Below are 15,706 nucleotides of genomic sequence, written 5' to 3'. Positions count from 1 at the left end.
AGGTAGCGTCACCAAGGCAACCATTACCATAACTATATTACGGTAATGGTTGCTATGTTAACAGTTGCTAAGGTAACAGTTGTTATGGTAATGGTTGCTATGGTAACACTTGTTATGGTCACAGTTGCCATGATAACATTCACTAAGATAAGGTAAGGTAAGGTAAAGTAGGTAGATAAGGCACTATGATTTATGTTAATTTATTAAATATGGGACAGTGCACATTGATCAGCATGTGCTAGTACAGCATGTAAATGTGCCAGAGTTACCCATGCAGGCTAATTTTCATCCGTAGTCCAAATGGCAGATTGATGGCAAGACAAAAAACAGGATATAGGCACAATAACATTCAGTCCATCACACATGACAAAGACATTAAGATCAGTGAATATTACTGCAGTCAATAGTAAAATTAGAGCATGCTAAAAGCACACACAGCACATACATTAAAGACAATATAGACACAAATCACAGTCATACAAGATAGAGACATTGCTATGCGAAGTTAAAACACATACAGATTAGATGTTCACATGTCTGATTGTCCAGAAGTCATTGTTTCGCAGATCTAAAGAGGTCATGTTCCTTATTTCTGTGGGGACTAGATTCTTGAGGAAGGCTGAGGATTTTACTCTCCTCTGCTCGATTCTCAAGTGTTTGTGTTCAACTGTATGACCTCTTTTAATGGGGGTGGAGCAAGATCATGGTGAGTTTTATAGACCAGAATTATATCTGAATAAATAATTACGTTATCCCAATTTAAAAATGTACATAGTCAATATTTTACAGTGATGATACGAGTTTGATTTTTGATGTAATGTTTCAGAGTCTGCTTGTAGATTCTTATAAGCAGCAATGTGGTCTTGTTTGCCTGACTCCAGTTTCTTATTCTAAAGCATTTTGAATTACTTTGTATACCAATCGCGCTATACAAATAAACTTGCCGTGACTAGGTATGAGTCAATGCAAGTGACATGTTGAAACTGATCTTTGGGTTTGGAATCTTGGATTACAGCAGTGCAGGCTTTTCGGTAGTGCATTTACTCTGATGGGCTACATTATACACTGGAAAGTAGGCTACATACATAGGCTACATACACGGTGGCCCGTGCGAAAGTCAATAAGATTTCGCATTTGCCTTGGTCTGTAATAAGTGTTTGTTTCTATTTTTACATGCACCCATTCTCTCTCATATGTGCCCCCAGTTGCAACGTGGCGCCTGAAAACCTTCTATACTTGTCGACCTCCCGTTAACCAATAATGGGGATTCTGGCAAGAGACGAGGCTGGGCTAAATCTCCAACTGAGGACGTGATTGGCTGCGTAAGCGTTACGCAAAGCCGTCAGGAAATACCGACTTGGCTACATCCCTCTCTTAGGAAAAGGGATAGTATAGACTACTACCCCAAATCATTTGTGAGCTGTAGAGGTGTTTTCATGCGTTTGTGACTACGGGCACAGGTGCTGGTGCTTGGCTTTGGGGGTTGGAGCTGCCGCTAGGCCCGCTACTTTGTTTCAAAGGGGCAGTAAGTGCGTTGCAGGTAAAGTGGGAAAGGGACTGTTAGCTTTTTCTAATAGCTTCTGGTTCATTGGAGTGCAGGCCAACTTAGATCCAGCCTCGACCTCAGAACACCTCAGCCCATCTCATGGACGTCTTCACCTGCGCTTTAGCTGTGCTTTTATGCACTATTGTGAGTGGGAAGCCCATGGTACGAAAAGAAAGAGTCATTCACGACCCAGAGACTATGAGACAAGCCCACGAAGATAATAAAAGCTTCCAGTTCGACCACGAGGCATTTCTGGGCAAAGATGAAGCTAAAACATTTGACCAACTCACACCAGAGGAGAGCAAAGACAGGCTTAGGTAAGAGGCACTGTCGCCGTCGTCATTATTTGGTTTAAAGTGGGGGCAGAGCACATCCCATCCTCTCTCATGTTGTATGCTAAAACATAAAAAATGAACACTGCGTGAGAAAGATCTGCATGCGAGCAAAAGTAAATTCCATTATTTTAGTGAAAGCACTTTACGCGCCCTTCTTTCGTTACACATGGGCTTAATTCTACATCAATATTAAAATATAAACAAATATAGTTGGTTAGGTCTGAAGTGAAGTCTGTGGGAGACGGGGGGTAGTAATCCAAGGACAGACCCAAACTTTATATTGTCCTAGGCCCTACTGCTTTCGAGAGATCGGTGATGAGATGGCACTATCTGTCACTTGTTGGGTTTGCAGTGGGTGGATCCCTGTAACATCCCAACGTGGCAGCCCACGTCTAAGAATACATTTCACCTCCCCGCGTTTTTACTGAATTATGGTGCCGTTTTTGGTGGTGAACAAGTAACATCTGCTTTGCAGTTGCTCTTTAAATATCTGTGTAACTGGACAAACGTTTTTAGAGTGAAGATGTCCAGCTGACAGAATTCAACGTCTCTTTTGCTATATGATCTTTACATAGGTGAACACATATTTTTACAGCATTCCATGTTTGTAACATCCACAGAAATACCTTGATTTTAACCTTATTCTTGATATGTATCATCATATTTTAGGCTTTATGTGTGCACATTGAAATAGAATAGGTTATATGAAAGCTACTCATCCCAAAGTAACCAAGGCTATTGATGTGTGGTGTTTTAAAAAAAAAAAATCTAAATCAAAAACCCAAGGGTTGTGTCCTTTTATATTTTCAGTAAAATTGTGGACCGTATTGACCTGGATGCAGATGGCCTTATAACTACTACTGAACTGAAGGCATGGATAAAACGTGCCCAAAAACGCTACGTGTATGAAAATGTGGCAAAGGTCTGGACTGACTATGACCTCAACAAAGACAACAAAATTTCATGGGATGAGTACAAACAAGCAACCTATGGGTATTACCTTGGTAAGTATTTTTGGGCATTAAATGGTGCAAGTAGCCTTCCTCTAATATAAGAAACTTCTTATTATCAAATTAGCCAATCCTGAAGAGTTTCAGGATGCAAGTGATCAGTTCAACTTTAAGAAGATGCTACCTCGTGATGAAAGAAGATTTAAGACTGTTGATCTGAACAATGACAATGTGGCGGATAAAGAGGAGTTCACAGCCTTTCTTCACCCAGAGGAATTTGACCACATGAAAGATATTGTGGTTCTGGTAAGTCCTATTAAACCACCTAGTCACTAGACTTGCCATCTTCAGTCTGGCAACAAGAAATTAAAATGCCTCTGAGATATGACCATGTCTCTGTTTTTTCAAATTTTTTATTAGGGCCTAAAAGTACTTGATTTGGGTTATTTTATGCATAAGATGGCCAAAGCTGGTCCTTTAAAGCTCAGTCTTAATATATAAAATTTGCACTATCCAGTGATTGCGTGGCAAATATCTGCAGCATGCTGTGTGCTTCTGTGTTCATAAAACTTGTACTACCCATTTGGCAGAGTTAATTATTGATCTCTCATTTTAATTGCATCGGTGTCACACAATGTTGTGGACTTGTACAGGGACTCTGGCCTATGGATCACGAGATTATTTCAAGATATATATTTAGAATTATGACACATATTTTAGTGGTTACAGAGTTATTTTGGGTGATCCTGGCCTTGAGGACCCCTATGGGTCCAGTGGGCGAAGCTATATTGGTTCTTGTTGATCAGTCAGTTTCCCAAAAAACAGTGCTTGAAATAAATGGTTTACAGTAAATCAAACAGCCAACCGTGGGAGTAGACAGCTTATTTTTAGTAATACTAGTAGTGTTTAGCCCTTGTTAAAATAAAATTATAACATTCAATTGTGATTTGAGATTTTTTTTTGATAATTGCAAAGTTGCAAATGCAAGGATGCGCACAGTGCCATAATTGGGCTCTGTGTGGCAGCTGTAAGATTAACCTAATGCCATTTCCACACATTACTCTGTGTGACATGTTTCATGTACTGTATGTACAGTACGGTAGAGGTCAGCCTTTTGTTGACCTTATAATGACATAATTAACTTGTTTTGAATGCAGGAAACCCTGGAAGATATTGACAGAAATGGTGATGGACATGTTGATGAGGACGAGTACATTGGTGAGTTCAGATCTCACCTCAAATCTGATTTGAAGAGTTAAGTGATCAACATTAACCTTTTCTACTGTTATATTCACTTCAGCGGATATGTTTGCTCATGAGGAAGGCGGCCCTGAGCCAGACTGGGTCAAAACTGAGCGGGAGCAGTTTTCTGACTTCAGAGATTTGAACAAAGATGGGAAAATGGACCTGGATGAAATTCGGCACTGGATCATGCCTCAAGACTATGACCACGCTCTGGCTGAAGCCAGGCATTTGGTCCATGAGTCAGACCAGGATAAGGTTAGACAAAGTTATGTCTATAATGGGATACAGAGTAAATCATGGTTTATCAGCTTGTAAAAAACACATATATGCTGCTGGAATTTGGGTTTGTAATTACCAGAAAATAATTTTGCTTTCATACTTCTTAGGATCAAAAGTTGACTAGGGAAGAAATCCTTGAAAACTGGAACATGTTTGTGGGAAGCCAAGCTACCAACTATGGAGAGGACCTCACCAGGAACCATGATGAGCTTTGAGAGGAAACGACTATTTGAAATCTCTTTGCCAACCACCATCACCCTCCTCCATGAGGACAGAATTACACTGTGACTCTGAGTGAGAGGGGTTCTGGCCCGGTCCTTCTACTAAACTAAGGCTGCCATTATAGATCATGTTTCTGACATTCAGGGAATGAACTGGTCCTAATGGACACGTTTATCAACAGTGATGCCTTTAGTGGCATCTCTGAGATGTGTAGATGGAGTTTTAGAATTAATGTGAAACTGCAGCTCCAACAATGACTTTTTATTTATTTATAAGAGGTATTGGGGAAATGTTACTGTTCACCAATGGTTTCTCAAAGGCGTTGGCATTTTTTACTTCTTTTTCTTGTCAAATTATATCTGCGTTTTATTATTATGATTTTATGATTTGGTTCTTTTAGAACCTGTGAACTTTTCTTTTCCTTGGTGTTTAAAATATGAATTTACAGAAGCCTGCCTATATTACATGTGATGTTTACTTTGCAGCTATAGTAGAACTCTTACACTTTTTATTTGTGTTAACTTAAATACTAGAATACTACCCTCTTATATTATAACATTGAGTGTGTGAGTCTTTGAAATTTTAGATTAAATTAGTTTGTTGTTCTTACACCGTCTGCAAATTCTATTTCAAAATCAAAATTTTGCTTATTGTTAATGTTTACAGGACTGTCTTAAAGCTCTCCACTAAAGTTGTTATTCATTCACTCCACACTTAGTGTTGGCTTTGAATTGGTGGACGAGTGCTCTAAACACTGAGGCAGTGTTACCCCCTTAGTTTGATCAAAAGTAAAGGTACAAGGGTTTAGACAGAAAATATTCATAAGAGCTGAAAAAGTGTGGTCTATATTAATTGTCATCAGGTTACACAAATCTTCTCTGCCCTTGAATGATGCATGCCTCACTGTCCAGAATGAACAGAGATGGAGCTGGGAGGACTTCCCTTTGCTGCTGGCAGTGGTTGCAGGACTCTTACATGTAACTGAGAAAGTCGTTCTGCCACCCAGCCTGTCCCTTGTGTCTGCTCATGCAGAACATATGGATATATGTGTGCCAGTTAGCAAGGGAAGTCAAGCAAGACCAATGCAATGAAACTCATTAGAAGAAGTATGAGACAGACCTATGAATGTGTGGAATGTGTTATACTTCAGTTTTGTAATATCAATATAATGTCAGACAGCCACAGAAAGTTTGTGTGTGTGAAATTATTTTTAAAGGTTGCCGTCATTGGTGCTAAACAAGAACAAAACATTTATCAACATTCAACATTAACTTCAAACTCAAATAAAGAGAGGGAAATATTAACATGAGTAATAAAACAATACTTCAATCTATGTTTCTGGCAATATTTATGTCTACTTTCTATTGAATAATATTTAATGATTATATTTAACAATTTTGCTTTCCAAAGCAGCAGAATAGAGAAAATCTTCTCTGGCATGTGTCAGGTTACATCTTAATGTATGCAAACAATGTATGGCTGAGGTGAACATGGACTATGCATATTCAGGATGTAAATGAACTAATATGTGTGTTTGCTTGTGTGAGGTTTGTGCTCTTGGTCTGTCTAAAATTTGCCTGGCGGTCATGTTTAACAGCCGGGCCCTGGCGCTCCTGATGGCCTCTTAATCATTGGCACTGGGGGAGTGTTTGTATCGTAATGACTACAGACGTCTCTCATATGAGTGTCTGTGGACATCATGTGCTTTGGACTAATAATAATGAGCCCTTTGGGTAAAACACGGGGAGAGAGAGCGGGACTGAGGAGGCTCGTAAAGTGAAGCTTATTGGACGTCAAGTGAAGCTTATTGGACGTCTGAATCGATTAACCCTCCTCCACTATGGAATAATTTCCATTTGTCCAACAACAATCTTCTTTTAAATAGGCTTTTTATAGCACGGTGCCATTTACTCAAAAACAATTAACAGCAAAGCCTGAATGAGTGTTTTAATAAGGTCTAGCTGTCTTTCATGTGCTGTGTTACTGTGATTCTGAGGGGTTGTGGCTGATAGTATTTCAATTATTTCACTCTTTTAAATTTTTTTTTCCAGTTTCATAACAAAATATCAAAGTACAAAATAAATAGTACATATTTTATACAAGTGTATGCAAGTAAGGATGAAAATATTTTTTGTATTTGTGTAGGTACAAAATACCAACTTGCATTTTTTTATTACAAAGTGTCACACTTTTCATATTTACATGACCTACATAAATATAGAAGAAATCACATCTCTTGTAGAATCAGAGAGGAATATGACAATAAAATAAAGTTATTCATAAAATACAAAATTGCTGTCATGTGACTATGTGCTGTACAATGATGCATCAATCTTGTAAACACTCTTGAAAATGAAGGGTCTATGCTGCTGAGATTGTACTTCTATTGATGATAGAAAAAAAAATTTACTTCTGCTCCTCTATCATTATGAGTTTTTGTGTATCTGTCAGAGCTGTGTAGATAAGAAATCGCCCATTAATGGCTACACAATTAGGGACAGGGTTTTAAACTGCCATATATTTTAATTTAGCAACCATAAACCTAGTGAGTTGGTAAGTAAGTGCCCCCAAAGGGTAGGGCCTGGCTGATTCAGATACAATTACTGCCTCACTTATGCATATCTTTGATGATAGATAGAATGTTCATTAAAAGACTACAGTCAAAGAGGCCCACAGAGGACTTATTTTTGGAGTTCATGTTGGCTTGGGACATAGACAGTGCTATCCCAATGAGACTGATTTCTTTGGACAAAACACCTCTCTCGCTCCATTTGGCTGTGGCCCTTTCTCTCTCACCACATCTCAGCATCTGGTTACCTTTGGGATAATGGGCAAGAGGGATTGGGGTGATGCTGAGGCCTTGTTTTATCTCTTTCCTGTCCTGTGTTCCCCAGGGAACTGTGTTGGTTTGTGATCTGACATCTCACATGATAGAAATATGTCTAATCCCATTAGAAATGAACCTCCTCATGTAGAGCAGGAGACAGCAGGAGGGTCTGAGGAAGATGAAAGACGGCCGAGGGCAGAAGCTGTTTAAAGCCTAGTGCATGTTGCTTCTATTCACTACATATGAGTGTGATTGTGTGCTTTCTATGCTCTTGGGACTATAGGATGGCTGCTGCTGCCTTCATGACAGACTCCTCTCAAGGTGTTTTCCCTCAGTCTTTGTGGAGTGTGCTTCCTGAGTGAGAAAGTTTACCCTGTAGGCCCCATCTGAGCTCCAAGCCCCCAAGGCCTGCGCAGTCCCATAGCTGCCCCACACCGGAGCCCCTCCGGCAGCCTCAGACCACAGGGAATACTCCTAAGAACCAGGGCCCTCAGACTGTGGCCCCGCTCAGCTCTACAGCAGAGCAGCCTCAGGGAAGAGGAGCTGTCTGGGAATACCACTAAATGTATGCTTCACTGAACATACAAAGGGGCCTGGCCAGCGCCTCCTGTTGGCACAGCCAGGCTGCTGCGTGCTGCTGGTCTCTTGTAGCCCTGTGAGTTTGGTCTCTGGGGCCCTGACCTTGTTAACAATCCCTGGGGGCTCATTGAGTCCTCAGTGTGCTACATGTGCACTGACCTTTCCAGGTTAAACAATGTCTTATTTGGCCCCAAGATTCACACTATGACATATCCTCATGTCAAATGCACCTGGGCATTCAGGAAATATGGAGTCTGAATAATTTCCATGTAGCCTACTGTGTATTTACTTTCAATTGGCTGATAACTGAAAGTGTCAGTTCTCCACTGACAGTTATCATCATCATCATTTCCAAGTGTTTATATGTATTTATATGACATTCTAATTATAGAACTGCTGAACAGAACCCCTATCCCTAACTCATTCCTCCATCAAAAAACACAACTGTAACTTAAATATACTTTCACTTGTTACAGGTGTCACAATAAAAAGTCTTTATTTTCTATGTGAGTGTGAGGCTGATCGGTCACATTCAGTAGACACACTGCAGGAGCTGCACATGGATCTGGAGACTGCGAAGTAGCAGGCCTGCTGCCCTACAGATGTCTTGGGCTGTGCATTACCAGGTGTACGTCACCTGAGATTACCCACGCTCACACCCCTTAAAGGCACAGAGCCAGCGCTACAGCAGAAGGGGCATCTGGTGGCATGTGCATGGGAGTTTTGTGCATGTTTCTGTGTGTTCATGCATTCAAATTACTGTTAACATTTTACAGAGCGAGCTATTACCCCACATCGGATATTCCTACACTTTTCTGGTATGTTTCTACCAATACTCAAACCATTTCATTACCAGTAGGAACGTAGAACTGATCCATATACGTTGCTTTGATTGTTATTTATCAAGATGGTAGACTTTTCCAACCAAATATAGCAGTCTCTAGTTTAAAAGTGAAGTGTGTGTTCACTGTCCTCTTCTTCTGCTAAGACAGAACTCAATCTTAACTTGATTAATCAAAGTGCACTGGGTTAGGAAGAAGAACATCACAGACTAGCTCAACATTGTTACTACGGAGTGGAACAAACAACTTCAATGGGACGCTCGTGACCCTAGAATACACGAACGGCATTTTAATCTGCCTGGTAGTCCAGCATGGAGGCAGATGCTGACAGAGGAGATACGCCTACAGTAAGGAGATGAATGATGCGTGTGAGATTTTTGCGTGTGAATATAAAGCCCACAGCCAATTAGAAGTACGTGCATGCGTAGTTACCAAGCATTTTGACATATATAAAATCGTTTATTCTACTTGAGTCGAAATGTATACTCATACACCCTGACACCAATCATCTGTCCTAGGTCTCGTTTCAAAACAAGTCATAGGCTGGTAGGGCTTCAACGAAATGTAGGCCTATGTTGTTGAATGTACATTGTTATATATTGTTATCATTATTATTATTATTATTATTATTATTATTATTATTATTATTATTATTATTATTATTATTATTATTATACATTTTTTCCCAAAATAATAGTTTATACAATTCATCAGGCATAAATAAAAAGTGGGCGAGGGACATGGGCTTAAGTGGCTGTGCAAAAAGAACCAAAAGAGAGACAGGTGGTCAAGTCATAGTCTGTTTTTTTTTTTAGGTTTTTTTTTTTAATGTTTGTCTTTGTTTGTTTGTGTCATTTAAGTGTTTTGTGGGCAGTCAGATATTAAATGGACACTCTAAGTGCAGAAGTATAAAGAGCGTTTACGGTTCACATTTAACAATTGAAAACGGTTCAGTGCGCTCAGACTTGGCCCCTCAAACAGGTTGACACTGCCATCCAGTGGTCAAACTATGTAAAACACATCAATGCATTTGAAAGCAAAAATTCATTAATGTTCTTCATGTAGGAACGTTTTTGACATATTTTGACCAATAATTGCTCTCAGAATAAAGAACAAGCCTCGGAGATGCAGGCCTTCCTCTAGGTCAAATCTGTGGCAGGCTTTCATATTTAAAAAAAAAATTTGATCATTAGGCTCAACTTGTGATAGGACATAAACTACCACTCATTGGGAATGAGGAGTGTTTATGTTTCTCGTGTCTTTGGTAACTTTGGAGGGAATGTCTGTTTTCCAAGTCTCTTAAATTCATTCCATTCCAAACCATTCATCCACCCACCACTGTTGTAATTCATCTTTCACAGCATAGACACACCTTTAGAAGAATCATTTTTATGATCTTAGTTATTGTATATAAAATAATGATGGCAAACATTATATACAAAAATTTAAAAAAATACAAAACTGCACATTTTTGTTTCCTAAATCCAGTTTCCAGAGTACAGCACTTTATATGTTATATAACAAAAGAAGAAGCCAGTGCAAGTTACATTACATTGCATTAAATTTTCCTTGTATTTTTTAATCTTTTTGGCTCAGAATGAATGCATCTATTTAAAGTCAAATAACAAAGCAAGTGTCACATTAGGAAAGCTGTCATCTGGCCAACATGAAGGCATCAGCTGCTTTGCCCACTTCAGTAAGTCTGGCATCGCACCATATAAGCGCTGACCAGGCTCCTGCGCTGTTGGTCCCTACCGCTGGCACAGCACATTGTCACCTTCCTCTTCACCCTCCTTTTCTTCATGCCGAGGTTGCTGTGGCTCAGATGGCAGGCTGCAGTTTGCTCAAGTTCCTCTGGTGCATGCTGTGGTGCCGCACCAGCTCATCGGACCGCGCAAACTTCTTCTGACAGTTGGACCAGCGGCAGGTAAAAGGCTTCTCACCTGACAGACAGGGGCAGTGAGAGAGAGGTAATCACTGCTTTAGCCTCTTAAAACAATTAACTTGGATTTAGAGTCAGAATACAAAGGTAGAAAAATAAAGGTATACGCACTTGTTTTACCTGTATGAATCCGAGTGTGTGTCTTAAGGTGGTCTGACCGTGAAAACTTTCTCTGGCAGGTCTCACATTGAAATGGCTTCACACCTACAACAATACAAAAAGTATAGCCTACATGAATACTGTAATAAAAATGGCTAATTTTTATGCAAATTATGTATTTTTACAAACTGTATCACTTCCCAAAGGCTGGGAATATGCTATGATATGTTCATAATATTTTACATATAATATTACTACTCAATATTGGCTATACAGTTGACTATACACATAGTGTATGCCACAGCAATTACCTGTGTGTCTGCGCTGATGTCTTTTTAACTGATCTGATCGAGAGAATCTGCGACCACACTCTGTTAAGTCACACTGGTATGGCTTCTCCCCTGACAAAAAAGTAAAACAAAAAAAAGTTAAATTAATAATGAAGACAGATCAATTTACAGTAAAATTGTTTGCTTGGATAGTCATTGGACATTATACTATATGACTATCAGAATAAAACAGAGACACTCACCTGTATGTTTGCGCCCATGCATTTGCAGATGTGACAGTTTGAAGTATCGTTTGCTACAGCCAGGATAAACACATACAAATGGACGTTTTTCATTTGTAACAGACTTTGGTGTAGATGGGGTGATACTAGGAGCATGGCACACATCCTACATACAAAATTATCAATGTTAAAAAGAATACTAGTCATATACATTATCAAAGTAAACGTTGTCTTCTTCCTAACCTGTAAGCCTCTGAAGACACTGTGTGCGTGTATGTGATATTGGGTGCTGCAGCTCACAAGCATTGGAGGAGGTGGAGGGGCTGGGTCACTCTCAAAACTATTGCCTGGGCCACTGACAAAAAACAAACATACGAAAGAAAAAAAATATTTATGGCACTTAACTGAAAATGTTGCAAAATATATTCAAAGTAGCTTATTTTTTCTTAGTTTTTTTTCCCCCCAAGGTTACAGGTCATGTAAGTGCACTGTTTTAAAAGCTGATAAAAGATGTACCTCTTAATGGAAGAGGTCAGTGTGTTCATCTGGTTCCATGTTACACACTCCAGCTGAGATGCCATTTGGTACAGGTTATCACTGTAAAAACATGTACAAAATGATAATTATTATTAGCATATTATTATAACTAATATAATAATTAGTATTATTATCATGACAGCCTCCCTAAATTATTTAGAAGCATTTACACAGAAAAAGCACATTTCTTTCCATTTATCCAAGTTTGAGAATGACAAAAAGTGTAATGTAGTGTGTATGTGTCTATTTCTGTATTTACCTACATTTATCCTCTGAGCTAAAAAGCTTCCTTATCACTGTTTTAGTACTGAGAACTGCTACAGACCAAGAATACTACATTTAGTTACTGTTTTTGGTACTCTGACCCTCTTGTATGACTAGTCCTCCTTTTTTATTGCCTACACAGTCTTTCTATTTCAAGATTCAGCAGCTACTATTAACTCTTCAATAATTTAAATCTTCTAATCTTCAACGAATTCTGTAATATGTATAATATTGTCACTGCACTTCCCTTGTATGGACATCAGAAGACACTTGGGGAAGACATTTGGGGAAGTCCAAATGGTTCACTTATTAACACATCCTGTCCACCCACATTATACTCCTCCCTGGCTTCATTAAAAACATGGGCTCTGAGCCATTCTTTACCTTGGCAACTATCTTTGCACTGTACGCACACACACTTACTATGGCCATACTGTGAACTGGAGATGGAGATACTATTGTGTGCAGTGAAGGCTGAGTTAGTCCGTGCCTAGTACACCACGGCCCGTGTATGACATCACTCAGTCCGCTGTATCATTAAAAGGCGGGAAAAACAGTTTCGGGGGAATTCTGGATAGCATTCCTGAAAAAGTCCTTGAGGGGAAGGATAGCGATGGCTCCCTAATCAGTCCAAAGCTCTGGTAAAAACAGTGGAAGCACTCACTGACACATGACTTATATACACACAGTTTGAGGGCTTCCAGCTCAAATCAGAAGTGCTCTTTCTCTTATCAGCTGCTGGTCCAGTATTTGGGTTGAACATGTTCTTTTTCTCCAAAAACATTGCTCGGGCGGCATGCAAAGAATTTCATCCTAATTTACCCCAAGAGATGTTCTGCATCAAAATGAAAACATGCAGGGGACTGTTACAGAGGTTAAAATGAGGAGATTCAACGCCCTACCCTCCACTCAACTCTGACTTGCTTTTATTGTTTAATCCTCTTCAGCAGTACATCACTCTGTCTTTGCTTTGGCAGGCTGAGTAGCAAAAGGGTAACTTTATAACACACATCTCAGTATTGTCTCTAATACCTAATCACAACTTCAAAATTGAATGAATAATGATGTAAGTTTTTTTTTGTTTCTTTCTTTGTTTTTCAATGAGAGACAAAGGCTACATTTTTTAGAAAGACACTAATGAAAAGTTGAGCTTAGGACTGTTACATTATTAACTTAATTGAATAAAAGCCAGTTTGAATTGAATATTATCTTGCATTTTCTTTATTCTTTTTACTGTTGCTGTTTTTGTACTTTGCTGTCGCAACACAGACATATTCTCTTTATGAGTGTCCTTGATTCATTGCTACACCCCAATTTACATTTCATCTTATAAATTTCCTTTTGATAAATGCTAATATTTGGGATTAATAACTAATAACAAACACAAGAAAGTGATAAAAGAATGATGGTTTTACCTGTTGTAGTTTCGCAGAAGTAAAGCTTGATTGCTTGGACATGATTCAGGAGGACTGTGGCACCCAAAGACAGGAGCTGGAGCTGTGTATTGCTGATCAACTATTAAAAATATAAATTAATTATGAAATCTAAAATGTGCATTATAAAAGTGTAAGAATATGGTTCTGATAGTAGGCCACCCCAAACATGGTGTATGTTATGTATTCTTTGTTTTCAGGGTGACAACAGATCAATCACTAGTTTGACTGTTTCCATAGCATTGACGTAAGGGCACTTTCCCATCTCCAGAGTCATTAAAGTTAAAAGCATAAAAAGACAAACAGAGTGTGTTTACATACGTATATGACAGAAACTGAAGTGATGTGTGACAGAGGAAAATGGATTTGTTGTGATATGTAAAATGATGGGGTACTTATATAACCTTGCAGTGACATGACAGTTCTATAGTCTGTGAATTAATGTAGTGAAAACACAAGGGCGAGAAGTTTACCTATGTTGCTTTGTGGTGACAGTGTGTCTTCATGTTTGAAGGACAAGCTTGGGAGTTGGTGAGATGGAGTAAGACCATAGCTGGGGTTGTTATCCAAGCCCATTGCTCCATAACCTGCAAGCACACATGAGAACTCAACGGAATGAGGAGCTGGTTCATTAATATGCACATTAATGTCATGTTAATGTTCCTTTTGGTGAGAAATAATTTAATTGCGAGTAAAAATAGTGGCCTAATTTGTACTCAAACAATTAAAAAATATATACTGTATACACATTTTGCCACAGCATTGGACTGAAACTTGCCAATCAAAATAAAAGTGAAGTTCCTCTGAATTTTTTATTTATTTTTTTAATCAGAGGGTCCTCTGTTCACTGAGTAACCAATACACAGTGTTGCACTAGGAAGCCCTTCTGTTTGACCTAATCCTCAACTTGGATAAAAATGAATGTAATAAAGGTATTTATTTTAGTAATGTTACAGTGTTTTCAACTACAGAGGACATAACTAAATACAACTAAACATAATTTTACCTGACCTTGCACCCAAATACAGGATAAGGTGAATAAGATGAATGGACATATTCTTTTATTAGAAGATAAACATTTAAATAGAAATTATAAGTGACTTTATTGAAATAAGCATACTCTTTTAACTGATCCAACTCCATTTTTCTCTAAAATCTTTATGAAAAAAAAAAACAAAAAACATTTGATGGCATTTACAAGCACGGACAAACAATAATAACACTTAACACTTGATAAAAACGTATTCTGCTCACCTTGGCTCCTGGGAGCAGAAAGACTATCTGCACAGGTTGGTAGATATGTCCCATTTGAAAACATCCTGGCTTGGCCTGCAGCGGGTTCTCCAAAAGCCCCAACTCTACCCGCACCAGTAAACTGTCCTGAGAAGTGCACTGTGAAAGCCCCCAACCCACAGTGAGGGTCCTCCAAAGTGTCCGAGGGAGGCCAGCCTGGTTCCTGTTTGATGAGCGAGTGATGGGACGGCAGACAGCTGTATGGAGAGGTGGGATGGAGGTCTAAAAACTGAGACCATTGTCCCTCACTGACAGACATTCCACAGCCTCCACTGACGCTGGGCCCAGGTAAGGACGAGACAGGAGGCGCGGGTGACAGGAGAGTCAGCTCCCGAACCTCTGAGCTCAAGGGGCCCAATGAAGCACTCGGCTCTGTCAACATTATTGAAAGAAGAGTCCAAAAAAAGATTTCGAGTGAAGATAAAAAAACAAAAATATTTAACTCACAGTCAAAGTCATAAAGCATAAAGTAACACTTCTAGCAGAGTGCATCTTGTGAACAACAATATATTTGATAAACTTGATTAGCAGGTCTTATAAATGTCAGATAAAAGCAGTGGAGTCAAAGTGGACTTGTTGAGATGTGGTGGGGTCTGTCCTTTGGTCTTTATCACATCTGGCTTTTCTTACTTTCTTGAAGGCTCAAATAGGATGGACAGTGGGAGGAGCAAGAAGATGACTAAGTTTGCCTTACCCTGGACACACAACTAGACCGGGCTTTAAAAGTAATGGTGTGGTTTGTTGCCTGAAAAAAATAAACATAAATAAAAACATCACAACTATAATTTTACACTCTTTGATT

The 15,706-nt window shown here is 39.1% G+C and overlaps 2 protein-coding genes across 4 annotated transcripts; one reads left to right on the top strand and one right to left on the bottom strand.

Annotated features, from left to right (window-relative positions):
- Positions 1–1,319: 1,319 nt before the first annotated feature.
- rcn1 (reticulocalbin 1, EF-hand calcium binding domain) lies at positions 1,320–5,288 on the top strand. The gene is made up of 6 exons (XM_055154941.1): positions 1,320–1,863; positions 2,692–2,885; positions 2,959–3,137; positions 3,989–4,049; positions 4,132–4,331; positions 4,463–5,288. The coding sequence occupies exons 1-6, from the start codon at positions 1,646–1,648 to the stop codon at positions 4,568–4,570; spliced, it is 960 nt and encodes a 319-aa protein (XP_055010916.1). The 5' UTR covers positions 1,320–1,645; the 3' UTR covers positions 4,571–5,288.
- Positions 5,289–10,399: 5,111 nt separating this feature from the next.
- wt1b (WT1 transcription factor b) lies at positions 10,400–15,479 on the bottom strand. 3 transcript variants are annotated; one of them, XM_055154767.1, is made up of 10 exons: positions 15,352–15,479; positions 14,866–15,276; positions 14,085–14,198; positions 13,594–13,693; positions 11,894–11,974; positions 11,621–11,732; positions 11,399–11,543; positions 11,178–11,267; positions 10,879–10,971; positions 10,400–10,768 (listed from the first exon to the last, which is right to left on the bottom strand). In XM_055154767.1, the coding sequence occupies exons 2-10, from the start codon at positions 15,161–15,163 to the stop codon at positions 10,647–10,649; spliced, it is 1,155 nt and encodes a 384-aa protein (XP_055010742.1). In that variant the 5' UTR covers positions 15,164–15,276; positions 15,352–15,479; the 3' UTR covers positions 10,400–10,646. The 3 variants fall into 3 exon arrangements, with proteins under 3 accessions (XP_055010742.1, XP_020797358.1, XP_020797360.1); XM_020941699.2 differs by having other exon boundaries at positions 14,866–15,479; XM_020941701.2 differs by having other exon boundaries at positions 10,888–10,971; positions 14,866–15,479.
- Positions 15,480–15,706: the final 227 nt, after the last annotated feature.

Source organism: Boleophthalmus pectinirostris, unplaced genomic scaffold (genome assembly GCF_026225935.1).
Source record: "Boleophthalmus pectinirostris isolate CB_2022bp ecotype Guang Dong unplaced genomic scaffold, ASM2622593v1 HiC_scaffold_19, whole genome shotgun sequence".
Taxonomy (NCBI): Eukaryota; Metazoa; Chordata; class Actinopteri; order Gobiiformes; family Gobiidae; genus Boleophthalmus; species Boleophthalmus pectinirostris.
The sequence above is the reverse complement of the archived record's forward strand: the minus strand, read 5'-3'. Positions and strand labels throughout refer to the sequence as shown.

What these genes read in the sequence shown, in the direction of transcription:
- rcn1 (XM_055154941.1), top strand. Translation starts at nt 1,646, where the DNA reads ATGGACGTCTTCACCTGCGCTTTAGCTGTGCTTTTATGCACTATTGTG. An exon ending in AACCTATGGGTATTACCTTG is followed by an intron (nt 2,886 to 2,958) that starts GTAAGTATTTTT and finishes TTATCAAATTAG; the next exon opens with CCAATCCTGAAGAGTTTCAG. An exon ending in ATGAGTCAGACCAGGATAAG is followed by an intron (nt 4,332 to 4,462) that starts GTTAGACAAAGT and finishes CATACTTCTTAG; the next exon opens with GATCAAAAGTTGACTAGGGA.
- wt1b (XM_020941699.2), bottom strand. Translation starts at nt 15,370, where the DNA reads ATGCTTTATGACTTTGACTGTGAGTTAAATATTTTTGTTTTTTTATCT. An exon ending in GTCACCACAAAGCAACATAG is followed by an intron (nt 13,694 to 14,084) that starts GTAAACTTCTCG and finishes TATTTTTAATAG; the next exon opens with TTGATCAGCAATACACAGCT. An exon ending in CTTCTGCGAAACTACAACAG is followed by an intron (nt 11,975 to 13,593) that starts GTAAAACCATCA and finishes ATGTTTTTACAG; the next exon opens with TGATAACCTGTACCAAATGG.